The following is a 20,526-nucleotide window of genomic DNA, read 5'->3' as shown; positions in this document are numbered from 1 at the left end:
CCAAGTATGTCCCCACCACTAGGGGCTCCAGCAAACACTGGGATTTCGGAGTAGACCCGGAGTTTCATTGTACTGGCTTGGGAGGTCCTAACAGAATCATTCCTACAGATCACTGATTCAGCTGGTTGCTAGGCAATTAGTTACAAGCGTCATTCAGCTCTCAGTCTGACAGCCTCAGGTGTGCAATCACCTACCACACTCATGCAGCTAGTCATCCTGAAGTTCTGTTTGGTGCTGCTACTGCCTTTATAAACCTCTTCCTGGCAGCATACCAATGCTGGTGATAGTTCCTGCTTGACCTAGTGTGCCTTGTATCTTGACCTGTTCTGCTATCAGTGTTTGACCCAGATTGTTTATAGAAATTACTATCTCCCGACTCTTGGTTTTGTTGAACAGATTTGCTCTCATATCTCTACCTGCCCTGACCCCTTGATTGTGTAAAGGATTCCGCTGTCTTCTCTACATCTGATCCCTGCTTATCTGTCTGAGTTCTGCCAAATACATTTTGGTTGCTCACTGCCCGTTACCGTGAGCTGTCCACTCCATGAAACAATTGCCAGGCTACTCTGCATTAAATATTGCCTGCGTGGTTCTGCTATTTGCAGTCTGGTTGCTGACTACCTGCTGCCGTGTGCTGTCTACTTCAGTAGGCAAGTACCAAACTACTCCACATTAACCCTTGCCTGTCAGAGTGCTATTATGCTAATATATCCTGGTTGCTCATGACCTCCTACTGTGTTCTGACCTCTCGATCGGGCAGGTGCTAGATCAACAAGTGCTACTACCCGAGCCCAAGTCCTGGGGGCAACTGAGTACTGTGAAACGTAACAAGTTCCGTGGAAAGGGGGCTGCTAAAGGTGAACATCTTGTGAAGCGGTTATAGCAGTTGAGGATCTCGCACTACTCTGCCCTTAACAGTATACCAGGTGTTTATCTTTGTCACATTCACTAGTGAGATGCATATGGTATCAAGTAACAAGCTGCCCGATTGCTTGAGAATAGCTGACCTGGGGCTTGCGGAAGGGAGAGAAGAGAGTTTCGGGTGATCAGGTGGCTCAGTGGTTAGCACTTCTGCCTCACAGCACTGGGGTCATGAGTTCGTTTCCGAACCATGGAATTATCTGTGCGGAGTTTGTATGTTCTCCCCGTATTTGCGTGGGTTTCTTCCCACACTTCAAAAACATACTGGTAGGTTAATTGGCTGCTATTAAATTGCCCTTAGTCTCTGTCTGTGTGTGTATGTTAGAGAATTTAGACTGCAAGCTCCAATGGGGCAGGGACTGATGTGAGCGAGTTCTCTGTACAGCGCTGCGGAATTAGTGGCGCTATATAAATAGCCGCTGATGATGATGATCAGACACCTTCTTGCCTCCGCCTACCATATTGTATGTTAGTCATATGTGGCTGTTAGTCATGTGTGGATCCATCCAACGTGTTACATATGACAACGCCGACGCACATCAATGCATTAAGCTGTGTGCTCGCTAGGAGATATACACAGACTGATGTGACACAGCAGATCCCTGTTAGAGTATGAGACTGGGAATCCAGAAGCAAAGAAAGGAGACAGGTGGGGAGGAATAGTCAGAGAACTAAGAAGAAGGAGAAAAGCAGTTATTGGACTGGGTCTAGAAAAAAAAACCAGAGGTGAACACTTCTGCTGGAGCTGAGACCTGTTTGAGGAGCCTCAATATTGCTATCTGACGGGTATCCGCTATCTGAAGGAGGCTGCTTCATTAGAAATAACAGAAGTTGTTGTATATTTTGTACAGTGTGTTCTATTGTGTTTATTCCCACTATGTACCCCCTTTCCGTTTTGCCGTTCCTTTTCCCCTTTTTGCTTTCTGTTCCTCTATAATTAAAGAAAAAGTCAATATAAATGATTATTGAAAAAATAAATAATGAAAGATGGTCTGTTTGCAAATGAAGAGTATTCACTTATTGTAATGAAATAAATACATTTAAGCAAGAATTTATTCAAGGAGAATCTTTAGTATCGGTTAGCCAACCCGCCCCCCCCCCCCCCCCCCCCAAAAAAAAAATATTTTACATATATTGTTAATAATTAAATTTTATTCATTGAATGTTGTCATACATATCATTTTTTAAGTTTCTGCAGATAGGCTAAGTAATAAATTTGCAAAACTAGACATTAGAATCCCTCCCCCCTTTTCCCCCGAGATTGTTTCGCTGATCTAGAACATAAAATGCACCAAAATAAAGAAAAAATTTAATTGTGTGGTATCTTTAGCAAAGGAACCCAAATTAGTTCAAAGACAAGGACGCAGGTTAAATGGAGCCCATTCTCTATCCAGTCATAGAAGCTCAGTGTAATGACATGATGTTGGATAAAGAAAGCTATTACTGCTGGTTATAGAGGACCTGTCACCTCCCAGATAAAACTTCTTTTCTTAGCCACAGGTTATTCAAAGCCCTGCAGGCATATAGCCACTACGGCTACCCACGTTGTGTATAGGTGACGCATGTAGTCTGCATGTGTCCAAACTTATTTTTGGTTATTGAGACAGTTATTTTATAGCAGAGGAATGTGAATACCTTCTGTTTTAAGAAGGCTTTTCTAGATTTTATTTACAAAGAAGAGTTTATTGGCTTCATATAGTCCACCTCACCTACCCTTGATGGTTGCTCTGTATGGGGTGTGTAGTGCATTTGAAACAAAGATTAAAGAGTTTGAATATGTGAAATTTTAAGTACTACAGACCTAATTCATTAAGGATCTTAAATGAAAGGGATTCTTATTTCAGTCTCCTGGACAAAACCATGTTACATTGCAAGGGGTGCAAATGAGTGTTCTGTTTTGCACATAAGTTAAATACTGACTGTTTTTTCATGTAACACACACATATAAACTTTAAATTTCAGTGTACAAATAAGCTATTTGTGTGCTACATGAAAAAAAAAGTCAGTATTTAACTTATGTGCAAAACAGAAAACTCATTTGCACCCCTTGCAATGTAACATGGTTTTGTCCAGGAGACTAAAATAAGAATCCCCTTCATTTAAGATCCTTAATGAATCAGGCCCTAGAATGTGAAATGAACAAGACACTGTTCTCATTCCATCGCTCACCTAGTGTGAGACACAATCGTGTGCAAGTTAAATAATGTAACTATTACATGATATTCCAAATATTTTAATGCCCAGATGTAGAAATATAACAAAACAGGTGCTGGAGTTACATTAGGGTTTGAGATGACCTAGCAGGAACTGATAGGCCTCATTCAGAGTGTCCTGCATATCCTGGTACTCAGAATATTTACAGGCCTCCTGTAGATGGAGCCAGCGGAAGTCTTGGTGTTCACTGGAGAGTTTCACTTGAGCGTTGGGGTCGCTCAGCTCCGCCAGCCAGTAGATGACTGATTTTTTTGTTTTTCCTATTTTTTTATTGTTCACGACATCGTAATTTAACTCTTTCCTAAACCCATCCACAATACGGAACTGGCTGGAGTGGAGGCCAGCCTCCTCCTCTGTCTCCCGTAGAGCGGTGGTCATGTCATCCTCTCCGGGGTCCACGTGGCCTGAAATACGAGAACGTAATTGCCGTTTATGGGTGATCACTCGTCTCTGTGGATTTATCTAGGTCATTGAATGACATCCACTAACTACTACGGATCCAACTGTGTAAGAAAAGACCACTAAGCATAAAATACCAGTGGTCTGGTCTTAAAAATAACAATAACTGCTAATAACTATAAAAGGGTTATCTGTTCTCGTGGCATAAAACCTTATAACAAATTTTCTCCACTCAAAAGCTACAACTCCCTCACCAAGATGCCGTGTCTCCTTGCCAAATCTCCTGCAGCCCAACTGCTGTGAGAATAGCAATAGGCCTTTATACCTGGAGGCTGGAGAATGCCTTATAGAAACACGCAATATGTAGCTTATCGAACTGAAGACATCACATTAAATTGAGGTCATGGGGGAGGATCATCTACCGATGCACAGCGGACTTCCTGTCTTTAAGTCTAATTAAGTACATTGCAGCTAGCCTCTGCGAGTCGGTAACTCAGCTGCATAAGTTCTAACAACGTATGGGAATTATACATATATTCCTGTGAATGCTATAGGTTTTTTTATATTGATCCACTTGTATATTAAAGACCTGTAATACTGATTTAAATATGACATTACTATCAGAGCAGAAACATTTTGCAACCTAATCTATTGATTCTTAAGTGTCTAATCTGTACCCGATTCCCTGGCTACTCTACAGACTAATATTACTAGATTTTGCTACCTTTGGGAGGGGTCCAGTGATGTATCCCATAGGAGGTCTGTAGGAGGAGGAATTCAATGTCACTGACATTGGCAGTCAAGACTCTTCTAAAGATGATCAAACCGCAGGCTCTCAATGTCATTTTCTCTGAGAACACAACAAGAAAATTCACATTACAGTACTTGCAGGTAAGATAAACACTTTACTGTCAGCAGATGTATAGAAAGATTCTAGGTAAAGTCTGAAAATGATGCCTCTCGCAAATTCACTTTCTGCATAACAGCAAATCTGTCCCCGATGTAATGTCTGTGACTGCAGGACGCACTAAGAAGGGGGCTGCATGCATCACAATTCAGATGGACAACTTGGTTCATTTTAGATTGCAATGGACACGTGTGTGGGATACACATCTAAAATGTTTCTGGCTGAGAACACAAATGGCTGATGACTATAAGGGAATCAGGTTGCCCATGTGTACCAGGCTGCCCGTGTGCGTGCCAGGATGTCCATGTGTTCAGGTGCCACAATACCTATGTAAAAAATGCCAGATGCCAATGTGTGAGGGAGCCATGATGTCCATGAATAAGGATACCAGGAAGTTAAGGTGCCAAGATGCCCATGTATAAGATGCCAGGCTGCCTATGTACGTGCCAGGATGACCAGGTAAAATGGGAAACACACAATGTATGTGGGCATGTCTGCCAGTCACAGGCAGTAAATATTCAGGTTTGTGTTACTACTGACAGTATAAGGTACCACACCCAGGAATAACAGGCTGATGGTACTAAGGCCTAGGGAACCTCTGGCTGCTGGGATTACCCCCGGGTGACTGATTCTGCCCAGGGATCATCCGATGTAGGGTGACAGTGACAGCTGAATACTCACCTTGTTCCTCGCAGCACTGCGCATGCGCAGCCCGAACACGACAATCAATGCGCCTCCAGCAGCCATATATCTAAGTACAACGGCGGCCATCTTTGGTGAGGGCAGTCCGTACATCTCTATGTGGGTGGATACAAAGATCTGAGTGAACGGAAGCCCGGGATGGTCAGTTCAGTACGTACCAGAAAGTTCCACCCCTGGGCTGCTGTGATTGGCTGGATGGCAGGAGCGGCGTTGTCATGGATACGGAAACAGCTGTGATCCCAGGGACGGTTGGAGGCAGCGCGGGGAGAGGGACGGTGTCCGTGGAGGTGTCCCCGTGTCTGTGTATGTACCGTGTGCTGACAGGTGAGGTGTCCCCCGGTTTACTCCCCCCCCCCTCTCATGTGCTGTCTGTGTGCTGACAGGTGAGGTGTCCCCCGGTGTACCCCCCCCCCCATGTACTGACAGGTGAGGTGTCCCCCGTGTGCTCCCACTCCCCCCCCCCCCCCCCCCAGTGCTGTCTGTGTGCTGACAGGTAAGGAGCACTGTGTGTCCTGTATAATACTATGGGGGGCACTGTGTATACTGCAGGGTACTATGGGGGGCACTGTGTATACTGCAGGGTACTATGGGGGGCACTGTGTATACTGCAGGGTACTATGGGGGACACTGTGTATACTGCAGGGTACTATGGGGGGCACTGTGTATACTGCAGGGTACTATGGGGGGCACTGTGTATACTGCAGGGTACTATGGGGGACACTGTGTATACTGCAGGGTACTATGGGGGACACTGTGTATACTGCAGGGTACTATGGGGGGCACTGTGTATACTGCAGGGTACTATGGGGGGGGCACTGTGTATACTGCAGGGTACTATGGGGGGCACTGTGTATACTGCAGGGTACTATGGGGGGGCACTGTGTATACTGCAGGGTACTATGGGGGGGCACTGTGTATACTGCAGGGTACTATGGGGGGGCACTGTGTATACTGCAGGGTACTATGGAAGGGCACTGTGTATACTGCACGGTACTATGGGGGGCACTGTGTATACTGCAGGGTACTATGGGGGGGCACTGTGTATACTGCAGGGTACTATGGGGGGGCACTGTGTATACTGTAGGGTACTATGGGGGGGCACTGTGTATACTGTAGGGTACTATAGGGGGCATTGTGTATACTGCAGGGTGCATATGTTATTAATGAGAGTGAAGTGCAATATAATACAAGAATTAGAGCAGCCATATCCCATTGTGTTGTACAAAGCATATTAATAAGTATGGTGTTGGACTATACAGGTAATTTATAGCTTCCACAGTGAATATATTTTCACTGTCCACACCTGTTAACTCAAAGCTGTCTCAGAACTTCAGTCACCTTTCACTTCATATTCCCCATAGACTTTATGGTTACACAGTTCCTTGGAAGAACAATAATGCATGTTGAATTATTGGGACATCTTGCAGAAATACAACGTGGTGAGATGAAGAGATGTCTCAGTAACACAGAATGACATTATTACCCCATCTCTCGGGCTTGAATGTCTTGTTTTAGCAGTGGGTGTACAGAACTGTGATATTACAAACTTCTCAACACCAGGATTTAAGGATAGATTACTAATGTACACCCTGTCCTATAAAATGCATGAATTAACCACATATTGTAGGCCACACTCCAAATTGTTGTTTACGTGGTGACTAAATCCTATATAATCAATTCCCTGGTAGGAAGAGAACCCATGACCCCAGTGCTGTGAAGCAGTAATGCCAACCACTGTCCGACTATGTAGCCCAGAAGTAACTTAATAATAAAACAATGCAGATAGCACATGTGCTGTAACCCACAGCAACCAATCAGTTATCAGCTTTCATTATTATGACTACACTAGCCTGCTGATATCTGATTGGTTGCACCATGTTCTGGAATAGTTGCATTTGTGTATAGTTGTCTGTCTGCCAGTGACCTTACGGTGGCCATGCTGGAGACATGGGTAGGGCTGGTACAGTTGCTGTAAGGGGCAGCTGTCTATATCAGCTGTGATATACTGTGCTTAGCAGGTTATTATGGGAACATAGAAATACTTGTGTGTACTAATAAGGAGATCCACATAAGTGAGTTAGTATCGCGTCCTGCCCATAGACAGGTGTCCTTAAATCTCAGTGCATCTGGGTGTGTGCTGCTATGTGAGTTCATCCCCCAATAAATATAGCTTCTTATGGGGCTGGGCAATGCTATTTCAAGTTACCTTTCATCTTTAATTTCACTGTCCATTGAAAATCCCTAAGTAATGACTTAATTTGTTTCCCATGATGTGTAAACCCCTAGATGTGACCGTTTATGGATGAATGAGCTGTGCCCTGCCCTAATACCAGCGACCTCGTCTGGGTGTCTCCTTATCGTTCTGCAAGACTTTCTCTATTACTAATGTGTGAATGTTCAATAAATTGCCAGACACAAGTCTACCTACCTGTCACACAATGAAGGAACTTGTTATACATCTGTGACCTGACCAAATTGGTGCCTTTTATTTTGTGTGTTAAGTGGACATGTTGGGAGGATTATACAATAAGGGAGTAATTAAGGGCTTAACTAATAATTGTATCACGTGACTAGTGAGTCAACAAATATTATCTGAGTTTCCTGTGTTACTGTCTACTGTTCATTTATTGCAATTTTTTTATATATATATATTTACTTTGAGGTACATGCTGTCGCTGTGTAGCATTCAACACATATATGACCTGTCCTATCTCCTAATAAAGTCAATGGGCATGATGTCTCATAATATCTATGGAGCTAGCCACATTTTGTGGTTGTCACTTTACCTTGCGACAACTGGCGGGTTGGGACGTCACTTATGAAAACTGTTCATGGTCTAAAAGTGTTTTTTTTTTTTTTTTTCTTAATTGCCAGTAATTTAAATATCCCTATTAATATTAATGACCCCTAAATAGCTGTGTCTGTGGGTGAGTAACAGCTGTTGTACTGTGAGATAAGTAACAATACACCCTGACTGTCAGCAAGTACCAGGGACAGCTGCCTGGGGTATTATTGAGATCTGGGTGTGTAGATATAGGTATATACTATTACATTGTTCTTTTGTGATAATGCAGTGTATCATCTTAATTCATATTATCACAACATGTCCATGTACCTCCATCAGTCTGTCGGAGAGCGGTTATGGTTGAAGTGTTTGTACTGTAATGTGTGTGTGTGTGTGTGTGTGTGTGTGTGTGTGTCGTTGTTTATCCACCTGACTGTCAAAGTGCATGATACACAGACCATGTGTATAGTCTAGAGAGCGGTCATGGTGGAATGGAGCGGAGATGAGATCATGCTGACAGTACACAAGTTATTGTTGGTATAACTTTTACATAGCACCAGCATACTCAGCAGTGTTGTACAATAAAACATTCCACTGGCCACTGATTTGTTTGCTGAGGTTGGGGGTAATGGTGTGTTTGGGGCACATCTTATAAAAAGTCCATGATTATTTTTAGCTACAGGTAGAAAACGCATATTGCTTTGATACAGATAGGATATTGTGACATTAGAGGCAGTAAGGGAAAGAGAAACCAGAAAAGGGGCAAAAAATGTAAATGCAATAAGGCTGCGGTTTTGTGCACTAAACCAGTATGTGTCAGAATGTAGCCAATAGGCTTCTCAGTGCACAAACTTGTGATGTCACATGACTATTTTTTGTGCGATTGCTGCCAGTTGTAAGGCGGTGGCTTAGAGATTAATAATGGCAGCGACTCCAATATGTCACTCTTGTGCTTTTCCCCTGCAAAGTGACCCGATTTTTACACATATTTGAAGTGCTTATGATGGTGCAACGCCCTATACGTTCAGTGGCACGCCTTACACCGACAAGTGCGTGTTACACAGGAAAGATGGTTTTTAAGTATGAAAATGTATTAAATAGAGTTTATTACAATATAACGGAGTTCCAACCTGCACTTTTTCTATAAGCAGCTCTACTAATCTATAACAGGGATACACACTTCCTAAATTAACCAAAAATAAGAATAAATTAATGTTCAAGCGCTAATAGTGTTAAATGTATAAATGAAATACGATAAGTGAGAAAATACTTATATGATAAGTGAAGATCTGATTCTCTCTTCAATAAGACCTGTTGAATTACTGCATAATTTCATTTGCAGTGCAATAATGGTTTATTGCAAAAATATTATGCTGTAATTCAACACATCTTATTGAAGAGGGAATCAGATCTTCACCTATCATGAGTGAAAATGTGACGCGTGTAATAACGAGAGTCCTGATGTCTCCTCACTCTTCTGACAGCTGAATTTTGGGAGAAAAATTAAAACTAATTAAGGCAGTGGTTCAAAAGTGGTAGCATGCACATTCCTAAGTGGTCGCACACAGCATTATGCACTCGGCTGATAAAAAGTAACGTTTGTTCGCATAATACGCATTGTGCAGCATTCGGGCCTTTGTGGAATCATTGTGACGGACTTCATTAGAAACCAGGGACATTACTGAGTTATTAAGCCGATGGCAATTAGTCACTGACAATATGGCTGCCTCCACTGTGCAATTAGTCACTGACAATATGGCTGCCGCCACTGTACGTTGGTGACATGCCCGCTGTATGTCAAATTAATAATATTGTGTTTTTGTTTCTTGTACCACAGAAGCCTGGGCTCCTGAACATGGCCTCCTGCCTCCTCGAGTGCCTGTGTGAGGCTGAGCTGGAGCAGTATTACCCTCATTTCGTGGCTGTTGGACTCCAGAAGATTGAGGAGCTGGCGGAAGTGACCATGAAGGATTACTCCAAGCTGGGAGTGCACAGTATGGAGGACCGCAAGCGCCTATTCCAGCTGATTAAGATAATTCAGAGCGTGGCAGCTGAGGACAGTGATGGAAAAACACCCCTGCAGCCTGGCTGTGTCTACCTCCAGCCCCCGCACAGCAGATCTGCCACCAGGAGGCAGCTGCAGTTTGACTACTCCAATGAGAGGCACAGAGATGTGTTTCCAGCATCCGAATCACGCATTAAATCCCCTGCAGAAATATGTGATAGAGCGCCACCTGCAGGTCACCATCGTGGCCAGACAGCATCCACAACACAAGGCGAGGAAAACTCTGGATGCTCAACTGAAGGGTCCTGTGGTGAAGCACTGAGGGGCACAGCCCCAGGCCTTGGAGACATCGAGGGCCCTATCATTCACAGAGTGATGCATGTATCAGGGTATAACTATGGAGTGCCACAGACACACTTACGGTAATAAGATAACTTGGGAGCGACCAGTTTAATATTTCTCCTAAACCCATTGGTCGGCACTGTTTTATATATAGTTTATGACTCTTATTGTACGATAGGTTTGACACATCCTTTGGAATGAGAGTAACAATCTGCTTTTTTATAACTTTTAATTATTTTCAGGTTAGACATGATCCTAGCAAATAAAGTTTATAGTGCGTCTAATTCTGTCCACACGCGGGCGGATCGGGTAGTTATCACCGATCGCCAAACAGTCTGATAATAGGAGACTCTCTGCGGTGTAATATACGGATGACCCCGCTGATACCAATGTGGTCGTCCCAAAAAACTCTGGTGTATTAGCTTATTATAGGGCCCAACGTAATCCCATAGGAAGCTGTGTTGGACAGGTGTATGCGTGTAGCCAGCTTTAGTCTTATGTTATGTAGGTGTTGTCTGATAGTTTATTCTGTAGTTAGAGGTCAGCAGCCGTTTTATTCTAGAATTACAATGACTTTATTCTATCATATTTAATGTGAGTACTGCTATTTCCTATACATTGTAAGCTTGCGAGCAGCACCCTCCTAACCCTAAGCTGCAGAGTATGAAACGCCTGTTGGTGATAATAATAATAATAATCCTAACGATGGCGAGCACATAGTTTTATAGTCCATGAGGGGACATTTATAGAAAGCAGAGTAGTGTGAAGTGATGGGAGAGACAACACGAAGGCGCAGTTTCCGGTCTCTGATGGACGACGCTGAGCTCTGTGTCTTTTGATTGGACAGGCCCAGCGCTGCGGACAAGGAGGAACCCTGGACAGATAGCGATAAAATCTGTGTTTGTGTCCGGAAACGTCCTCTGGGTTTAAGGGAAGAGCGACGCGGTGAATTGAGCGTGGTGACCGTGGAAGACAGACAGACCGTTCTGATTTATGAAAAGAAGGAAGCGGTTAATCTGAAGGAATATATTCTCCAGGTATAATATGAGGGGTGGTCTCATGAGGGTCTTAGAACTGGAACTGTCCTCATCTGTCCTATCTAATAATTGTGTCGCACAGTGTGATATTATGTACAATCTCTACTTGGCTAATGGAGTTGTACATCTTCAGCAGCTTAGTGACTCCCTCTCTAATTATTGCTTGGCCGGGGGTCTGCAGTAACACCCCCTCCCCCACATTCTCTATTGGATACCCGCTTGCAACTTTCTTTCTCCTCCTGGCAGCAAAGTCTGGGTGGTTACTTCCAATCTGCCCGGTTAAAGGTGTGTTATTAATGGGGCACCTGACTTGCCATGCACCAATACATTCAGGTGACATATTAATTGCATACAAAATGTCTGGGCGGAGCCAAGCCCTGGAGCTCCTCCTTCTTTAGGTTGTATGTGAGGTATCGCATATGTAATAAACTGGGTCAGTTAAATAACTTGTCCTAAGCACCGTTTTATTTACCTCACATCTTTATATTCAGACGGGCAGCCACAGAAATGCCACTAGACATGCGGCTGAGGGAAACGGGTCCATTTATGAACCTTCAGAAACGCACCCCGCATAGCACATAAGCTGTTTTGTGACATCATCTGATTGTTTCTTACAAACTCTCCCATTTTTATGGAAAGCAGATGGAATTGCGCATCAAGATGACAGCAGCCGCAAGGAGTGAAAATTTTAGCATCTTTCGATGATACTGGGCACTGGTTCAACAGGGCGCTCGTTCCCAATGTGGAGAGCTGTAGCTCCAAAATTGCAGCAGATATACAAGTGCTTGTTTTAAATAAAATAATCTTTAGGGTAGTTTATCTGACCCCAGTTTATCAAAAAAACAGAATTCACTTGTATTTGTACAGAGGAAAGACAGTTGTTGTCGGTGCTTGTCCTTAACGCTGTATATCTGTTGTATCTAGCAAAAGGAAAACCTATTAGTTCATATTTTGATCAAAACTTTCAGGCCTGCATCCCAACGTCCTATATTAGTACAGAGACTATTACAATCAACTTTTATAGCTGAGGTTTTAATTTTACAGTTTCTGAAGGTTATTTGTTTGTTTTCTATTTAATTTTCCGTGGGTTTATTTTTTCAGCACGTATTTTATTTTGATGAGGTGTTTAGTGAGACGTTCAGCAATCAGGATGTGTACATGAAGACCGCTTACCCGCTCATCCAGCATGTGTTTAACGGGTAGGGAACGTTCCTTCATTTCATGTGTTTGTTCGTTCATTGTCTGTAGTCTGATAACAGATTTTATGAAATATGGATCATGTGACGCTCTCCGGTAATCGCCTGATGCTGTGCGGTTCTGTTCAGGTTCTCTGTGCTCTTATTTCAGTTCCCTTTAGAGTTCTGGAACTCTGATTCTAGAGCTCTGCACCTGGACAGTGCTTTAATTACGTTGTAAACCAGCAATGCCTATCTGGATATATCAAACACTTAACATTTCTTTACACTGTGTAACACTGGTTTTGTTAACCACATTGACAGAGTTACACCAAAGTGGCAATAATGTGTGTGGCTCCTTCAACCACTATAGCTGAGTGAGGCCAATTTTAGGTCTAAGCCTTAATGGAGACTCTTGGGATCCAGATCTAGTCAGATTAACCACCCACATATGTAGAAAAGTTAGATAGGAATCCATTCCTTAGGGAACAAGGACAAATACCTGTGACAACCTTTAGTCTCTGGTAAGATGCACGCAGGCAGTGAATGTACAATGTTCCCCAGATAAAGCCTTTGTTGTGTTTTGGAAGATTCGTAGTTGTATATTGTTTTCCTATTTCAGCGGAAATGCCGCCTGTTTTGCATATGGTCAGACGGGAGCAGGAAAAACACACACCATGATCGGCACCCAGAAGAACCCGGGGCTGTACGCCCTGGCCGCTAGAGACATCTTCCAGCTGCTAGAGTCTTCCCAGCCCAGGAAAGATCATTCTGTTTGGATCAGCTTTTTTGAAATTTACTGCGGACAACTGTATGACCTGTTAAATGGAAGAAAAAGGTACGTCTGGCCCATACTGGGATGTATATTCTGTGATCTCCTCGTATGTTTACACTAATGTACTCGGGCAGAGAACTGAATTATGCAGTAAATCTTGATGTATTCTACCACTGTCTTGTTTGATCAGAGACCTCCTCACCTTGGTACATGCACTTTGTGGACCGTGAGGAAGCGATTTCTGTCTATAACAGAAATGGTTGTGTAGTAACATTAACATTACTGTACTTGCTAATAATCATATGACCACAATTAAACATACTAAGTTTCACCCCTGTAAATAGTGCCCTGTAATAGTGCTTTGGATCTCCTTTACACCCCCACACCTGATCCCCCTCCCTGATCCCAGCCATCGGTCTGTTGTGTTTCAGAGGAGGAGCAAAGATCTGTGATTACTGTGGAGTAGATTTTGTAGACAGAGTGAATCTGCCAGCAGGGAGGTGTGTACTGAATGCAGCGTCTGATAGGCTGAGATCAGCCTATCATGTGCTTGTACAATCGCTACAACTCCCATACCAGGAGAAAGAACCTCTAGTGTGGATTTATTTAGCCAGCAATAGAAACTCCCTACTTTGTCTGTGAACCCCCACAGTGTAAATGTGCAGTTGTCACAGGTACAGAATATGGAATAATCTGCCCTCATGTTGTCTTCACACAGACTGCATGCTCGAGAAGACGGGAAGCATGTTGTTCAGGTTGTCGGACTGCGTGAAGTTCAAGTGAAAAGTGTGGATTTCCTGCTGGAGGTAAGGACTCCACCTAATACTGTGAAACAATGTGTCTAACATTAGCACTATTGGTGTTGGAGGTGGGATACAATATATCATCGCTGTAGAATATTCTTATTCTCTGAGCTATCGGGTTAGAAAAATACAACTAATAACTCCGCTGTCTTTTCTGTAGATGATTCTGAAGGGCAGCAGAGAACGCAGCACTGGAGCCACGGGGGTGAATTCCGACTCTTCCCGTTCACATGCTGTCATTCAGATCCAGATTAAAGATGGCAGGAGCCGCAAACTCGGCAGGTGAGCTGGGAGATCGTGCTGCTGTCTGATAGTAACAAGCCCTCCCTGTGCTGACCTACACTGAGGGTCTCTATAGAAGCAGCATAACGTGTAATGCTTTCTCTTGCTTCTATCCTAGAATGTCTTTCATCGATTTAGCTGGAAGTGAGAGAGCGTCTGACGCCCGAGAATCAGACAAACAAACTAAAATGGAGGGAGCAGAAATAAACCAGAGTCTCCTCGCTGTGAGTACCTGTAACTCTCCTACATAAAGCGCCTTCACCTCTATAAACAACTGGTGAGGGGAGATAGAACTATTACCTGCACTTGGGAATGGTTGGACGGGACATATTTTGAGGATACAGGAATTAACATGAGCAGTCTCAGAGTGTGCTTTTATCATGTGGATGAAACTGTCCTGCTGTGATTAAATCACGTGTAACGGATCTCTGATGTTTTTACTCGTCAGCTGAAAGAGTGTATCCGAGCGCTGGACCAGGAACAGGCTCACACCCCTTTCAGACAGAGCAAGCTGACCCAGGTAAGACAGGAACTCCCAGCCTTTCTGGTGCAGCACAGGGTGGGTGTTAGAAGAGCTATGATCACACTCATGGATAATTTTCTAGAAATTCACCTCTGTCATTTTCCACGTGTCTTTGCTGTCAGGCGTTTAATCCCCGGTATTATGTGTTACTTAGTGCATTACAATAATAACATTAATAGCCACCTTGCACCTTTCCTATGCAGACCTGGGGGTAAATGTATGAAGCTGAGAGTTTTCCAGCGGGTTTGAAAAGCCAATCAGATTCTAGCTATCATTTATTTAGTACATTCTACAGAATGACAGCTAGAATCTGATCGGTTGCTATAAGCAACATCTCCACTTTTCAAACTCGCCGGAAATCTCTCAGCTTGATACATTTACCCCCTGGCCTTTAATAAGTCATGATAATAAATTATGTTTGTCATCTGTGAAAAGAATTCATATGGTATAAATAAAAGCTGTACTACATGCGGATGTCTGACAGTATGTGCCCCAGAGCTGATGCATAGGAAGTGACCCCAGAGTCCAATAATGTCTGTATAAAACAGTCTTATTAATATATAAAAGTAAAAACACTTTCCAGTCTCTAAATGTTCAGGAGAATAAATTCTCAGACAGTGGTATCACCGGTAACTCATCTCTTCTACTATAGGTGCTGAAAGATTCTTTTATCGGCAACTCAAAGACTTGTATGATCGCTAATATATCCCCAAGCCACATAGCGACGGAGCACACGCTGAACACTCTGCGCTATGCAGATAGGTAAGTAGTCTTTATGCACCTGGGCAGCTATGAGTGTGGTCAGCTCTTAGTACATTGGTTCTGAATGATCACATGACCTCCGAGTCACAGGAACGTCTGCATTTGTCTTTATGACCACGTTTTACAACTGATTTTTGCAGCAATGGCGTGTGTGTTAGTAACTGTACATTGTAATTAGACTGACGCAACAATTTCCTGGTATAACTTCTTATGCTTTGTATAGGACTTACACCCAAAACTGCCTTATTGAAGACTCTGACGTGGCTGTTGCTGATATTTAACAGACATGTGAATATCTGACACCCCTTAGCAACATCTGTACTGATGGGAACAGTCGGTGCAATCCATAGTTTGTTTCTATGGTTACAGTTGTTGCTAAGAATAAAAAAGGTGTTCACAACTTATGGCAACAACAGCCCTGTCTGAGTCTTTAAATGACTATTTTGGCAAGAAGTTATATTTTTTAAGTATCATAAGTTTTGGTGCCCAAGATAATGGTTGTAAAATAATTTCTTATTAATTTTGAGTAGAATTACCCTTTTAAAAGTTGTAGATGTCCTGACATTACATTGTATATTGTTTTCCAGGGTGAAGGAACTGAAAAAAGGATTGAGGTGCGCCACGGCCTGCTCTAATCGCGGCAGATCTGCTTCGTGTTTATCTCCAAAACGGGTTCAGAATCCTTCTGCTATGCTGGGGGAAAAAGTATCGCCAAAAAAAGTAAAATTGGGATCGCAACACTCCTCCACCTCAAAGCCCAAATTATATCCATCTGTCTTCCATCCCTCCAATATACCCCTGTCATCCACTCCCAAAGCCTGTACAAAGCCTAATACTGTAAGAGGGAGCCCCAGTCACGCCTGGCTCAGTCACACCACCCCAGTCAAAGGAGTTATTAGGGTGGGCAAAAAAAAGATGGAAAGTAACCAGGATAAGAATCCTACACCCAGGAATCCTTACAGCAATAAATCGGAGATGATAAAGGAATTGAAAGAAAATAATAATTTAAGCCACAATCGTCAGACTATGCAAAGAGTGCTGGCTGTACAGCCAGTGCAGAAGCAAATTGTGTCAAGGGATGGGATGTCTTTTGGGGATACGAATACAAGGACTTTTAATTCTGCGGACGATCCGGTCTGCAGAAATACTAGCAGTGATTTGAGGGTTCTTCCAGAGCAGAAAGAAAGGGAGGAACGATTGAGATATTACCATCAGCAGTTCCAACACCCACCCATTCTCCATCAGAAACTGCACTATCAGCCACTCCAAAAGGTTTTGGGCCGATATAAGCCCCAAGAGGTTACAGTAGGTCACGTCAGCAGCTCAACTTCACAACGTAAAGGGCAGCCCCTGGAAGATCCAGATGACAGTGATTTTAGCGAAGACTCCTTCTCGTACTCTTCCAATCAGAAGAAGGGAAGAAAAGAAGAGACGGTCCGTGAACGGCTATCGTTTTTTCTTCACCAGGGTTCACCTAACGCGGAGACCAGAAAATGCTCGGGAAGGGGGCAGGGATTGTGCTTTAATTATTCAGAATCACACGAGCACAAACACACGGTGAACAGTAATTGTGTAAGTAGTTGTAGCTCGGTAGACAACGGAGGGTGGAGTTCCAAAGATGATTCCACCAGTCCTCGAGGCTCGTCTGATATCAGCAATACTCCAGAAAAGCCATATTCTTCTCAGGAGGACCTCCCAAAGCAGCTGAAGAAAAGAAAGGATCCTTCTTCCATGCACAGTCCTTTGGAGGACATCTCTACTGATTTTGGTCCATTGCATGAACAGAGCGATAGAACGTCTCCTTTAATTATCTCACACGTAGCAGGAGCCACGTTGAACAGTGAACACACTGAAGAGTCCATGAATAACTCGTCGGACTCTGCCTCCGCATCCGCATTGATGGCTCCTCTCACTGTGTCGTTGCTGCAGGATAACTGGTCAGTGGAGTGTACTCGTGACCTGGAAACACACGCGTCCCCTAAATCAGATGGTGGGTCAGAAAATGCAACTTTTGATAAGAATTTGACTATCGAATCTCACGTAGATGACCTGTCTGTTGAAAATAATCTGTCGGCACTTGTCAAACAGATGCTTCGATATAACGAAAGCTTACATTATCACAGCTCCCAGCAAAGAGAGAAGGACTGGCTTCCGGAATCCAGCTATGGATCCCAGCCGTGTTCCGTTGGTTCGCCACAGTTCCGGGCACAACAGGGTTTGTGCGATAAAAGTTCCCCAAGATCTGCTAATCCAGGACAGTCACCAAGCTCCAGGCAAAATGACTTCTTCAGCACCGGTGATTCTTCTTTAGACATTGCTATTTCCAGTTCTGGCGATCAGCCGAGCCCTTATTATGATGCAGATAATGAAGAAACCAGTACAAATCATGTAAATTATGAAATCACAACTCTACCTTGGGTATTCGGTAGGAAGACTCCTGAAGGAACTGCTGAGGCTGTCAAAGAAAGTGACCAGCAGAAGGTTTTAAATAAGACAAATGTCTTTAAACCAGTAGCTAATATACAATCCAAAAGTATCGGTCCTCCTGCAGAGAGCGATGGCCGTCACCAAGAGTCAAATGCTGTTGACATAGGGCAAAAAGGTTCTGAAGACTCCAACAAGTTACCTTTTAGAGACTGTGAACTGGAGCATCTTAAAAACAAACTCATGAAATGTATATTTGCTCACCGTGGTGTCAAGGAGGACAAGATCCCAAAATGTGTACAGAGCAGAGATGAGAGAGGTCCCAGAACAAAATCCACCTCAGCAGGCCAGTTGCAATCTATCTATGTGACTAGTCAACAAGGAAAAAGTCTTGCAAAAGCCCAGTAAGTGGTCGTCGTGGGTGAACTTCATCTGTGACATTGGGTATAATATGGGGAGCTGTTTATTGGAGGTAGGGTATACCAGGGTAAAAAAACACCTGGTTAGTCACTGTGTGTCAGTGAGAGGGACCAGGGGGATGGGGGAGGAGGAGGAAGTGTTCAGGGTGAATATGTCAGTGAGAGTAACGGGGGGGGGGGGAGGAGGAGGAGAAATGTCAGTGAGAGTGACCAGGTGGGGTGGGGGGGGGGGAATATACATGAAGGTGAGAGTGACCAGGTTGGGGGATGGGGGTGTACATGTCAGTGAGAGTGACCAGCGTAGGGAAAGGGGGGGGGGGGGGGGGGGGGGCTGTAAATGGCCATAAGTTATCAGCGTTATCTCCCTGCTCCCAGCAAGACGGTGAAAACTCCAGGATTGCATAATATACATTTCATTTACATATTACTAATAGTGTGTTAACATTCCGTTCATGGCAAATATGAATATATTTCAAATATGTGAGGTTTATATCAGTAAAGTCTCTTTCTGTCTCTTTGTCCGCTCCCACCTCATCCACCTCCTGCATGTCCTGTACGGCGCTTATCTGTTAAATATCCTATTACTTCTTAGGCGCGTTATTTCTTGCTATTCTAACATTAATGATTCATGAATGTCCTGTATTTTGCATTTTTGCTTGTTTTGTAATGTGCCTGTTGTATCTCTATATGTTATCTATTTTTCAACTCTACAGCGCTGCTCAATTTTGTGGCAACATCAAAATTCATTGAGCAAGAGATAGAAGAGACCTAAACAAATACCTTTTCTGTTTTTTTTAGTCAACTTGTGGTCCACGCTCATTGTAAACAGCTAAATGAGATGTCGGTTCTGCGCACACAGGAGGAGAAGCTTCTGCGTCGCTCACCTAATTTAGTACGTACTTTCTGATCCTTTACAATACAATGATGCGGGGGTGTGGCTTATCCTTGGAGGTGTGGTCAGCCCCTTAGAAGGTCCAAAAATAAGTTTGGCCATAGCCTGTACACAGGGCAAGCATACAAATATATTTTTTTAAAAAAAATGCTCTTAACCCAAATAAAAACAGTGTTGCACTGTTTTAAATCAATGTGAAATAGAAACACTGGCAATGGTGAGCATTGTGGAAAAAAATAACTCAATTTGGGATACATAAAGAGGAAGATAGAAAGCATAAAATGATACATTCTCCTAGATTAGGAACAATTGATTGCCTTACAGTTGTTCGTCTTGGCCGTGGGCTTTGGGTATTGCAGTGCACTGTGCCATATCCTCTCTTATCTTTGTACAGGATTTTCAGGAGTATGTGAAGAAGCTGGATGAGATCCTGGTATTAAAGTGTACACATATAGAAAGCCTGCGTGCCCAGCTGCGGCTGTGTCTGGGTTATTCCTCCGCACCCTCTTCAGCGCATGAAAAAAGTCCGCAGGAGGTGATCGACTGTCTGTGCTGCTCCTAACCTGCGCTCTCCTAGTTAATAAATCTCAACTGTAGGCAGCAAAGACGCTGGACTATCACACAGTTCTTCCCCTAGACGTTATGTAACAATGGATGAATGAGAAGATAAAGACATGAGACGCAGTCACTGGAATCTTCCTGCGAGATCAAATCATGATCCAGACATCTTCTCCAAAGAAAAAAAACATCTTCTAACACTGCAATAAATTATAATTTATGTGTATTACAGAATAATGGATATTAAGGCCGCACTATCCCATAGTAAAAGGTCTTACCAAGGCGCCCTTCCCCCTCCCTGCTGACGTGTTTTTGGGGAGCCTCGTTTGTGGTTTAGTGTATGGACCAATCACAAACCAGAGATTGCAGCTTGAACTGGTTCTCCCACTAAGAGCTAGGCTACGGGCAGGGGCCATCTTTTACCCATGAGGTAATGCAGCCGGTTGCTGCCACAGTCCAGCTCTCTGTGGGGTTGGGTACCCTCTGGCTGTGCATGTTCTCCAGATCCTGCAGTAGAGCACATGTGAATATTTCGTATGGAACGAGTTATTAGCGGTACAAGTGATCAGGAACATGTGCTAAGGTCAGCAAATCAGCGGTG

The 20,526-nt window shown here is 43.6% G+C and overlaps 2 protein-coding genes across 6 annotated transcripts; one reads left to right on the top strand and one right to left on the bottom strand.

Moving 5' to 3' along the window:
• Positions 1-3,138: 3,138 nt before the first annotated feature.
• NUDT2 (nudix hydrolase 2) lies at positions 3,139-5,228 on the bottom strand. Of its 3 annotated transcripts, none has more exons than XM_075186559.1 (3): positions 5,123-5,228; positions 4,259-4,384; positions 3,139-3,539 (listed from the first exon to the last, which is right to left on the bottom strand). In XM_075186559.1, exons 2-3 carry the CDS (start codon positions 4,377-4,379, stop codon positions 3,202-3,204), a joined length of 459 nt encoding a protein of 152 aa, XP_075042660.1. In that variant the 5' UTR covers positions 4,380-4,384; positions 5,123-5,228; the 3' UTR covers positions 3,139-3,201. The 3 variants fall into 3 exon arrangements, with proteins under 3 accessions (XP_075042660.1, XP_075042670.1, XP_075042678.1); XM_075186569.1 differs by lacking the exon at positions 5,123-5,228 and adding an exon at positions 4,999-5,115; XM_075186577.1 differs by lacking the exon at positions 5,123-5,228 and adding an exon at positions 4,768-4,980.
• KIF24 (kinesin family member 24) lies at positions 5,078-20,526 on the top strand. 3 transcript variants are annotated; one of them, XM_075186534.1, is made up of 13 exons: positions 5,078-5,472; positions 9,766-10,355; positions 11,123-11,312; positions 12,414-12,511; positions 13,110-13,325; positions 13,981-14,068; positions 14,226-14,347; positions 14,466-14,571; positions 14,796-14,867; positions 15,523-15,632; positions 16,220-18,460; positions 19,274-19,367; positions 19,762-20,526. In XM_075186534.1, the coding sequence occupies exons 1-13, from the start codon at positions 5,359-5,361 to the stop codon at positions 19,927-19,929; spliced, it is 4,209 nt and encodes a 1,402-aa protein (XP_075042635.1). In that variant the 5' UTR covers positions 5,078-5,358; the 3' UTR covers positions 19,930-20,526. The 3 variants fall into 3 exon arrangements, 2 of the variants coding, with proteins under 2 accessions (XP_075042635.1, XP_075042645.1); XM_075186544.1 differs by having other exon boundaries at positions 5,387-5,467; XR_012679185.1 differs by lacking the exons at positions 19,274-19,367; positions 19,762-20,526 and adding an exon at positions 18,721-18,774 and having other exon boundaries at positions 16,220-18,568.

This window comes from Mixophyes fleayi, chromosome 1 (assembly GCF_038048845.1).
Source record: "Mixophyes fleayi isolate aMixFle1 chromosome 1, aMixFle1.hap1, whole genome shotgun sequence".
In the NCBI taxonomy this organism is placed as follows: domain Eukaryota; kingdom Metazoa; phylum Chordata; class Amphibia; order Anura; family Limnodynastidae; genus Mixophyes; species Mixophyes fleayi.
The sequence above is the reverse complement of the archived record's forward strand: the minus strand, read 5'-3'. Positions and strand labels throughout refer to the sequence as shown.

Excerpts from the sequence above, each read along its gene's own strand:
- NUDT2 (XM_075186559.1), bottom strand. The coding sequence starts at position 4,379 with ATGACATTGAGAGCCTGCGGTTTGATCATCTTTAGAAGAGTCTTGACT. Across the intron at positions 3,540-4,258 it reads TCACTGGACCCCTCCCAAAG|GCCACGTGGACCCCGGAGAG; the intron begins GTAGCAAAATCT and ends CTCGTATTTCAG.
- KIF24 (XM_075186534.1), top strand. The coding sequence starts at position 5,359 with ATGGATACGGAAACAGCTGTGATCCCAGGGACGGTTGGAGGCAGCGCG. Across the intron at positions 14,069-14,225 it reads GTGTGGATTTCCTGCTGGAG|ATGATTCTGAAGGGCAGCAG; the intron begins GTAAGGACTCCA and ends TCTTTTCTGTAG. Across the intron at positions 15,633-16,219 it reads ACTCTGCGCTATGCAGATAG|GGTGAAGGAACTGAAAAAAG; the intron begins GTAAGTAGTCTT and ends ATTGTTTTCCAG.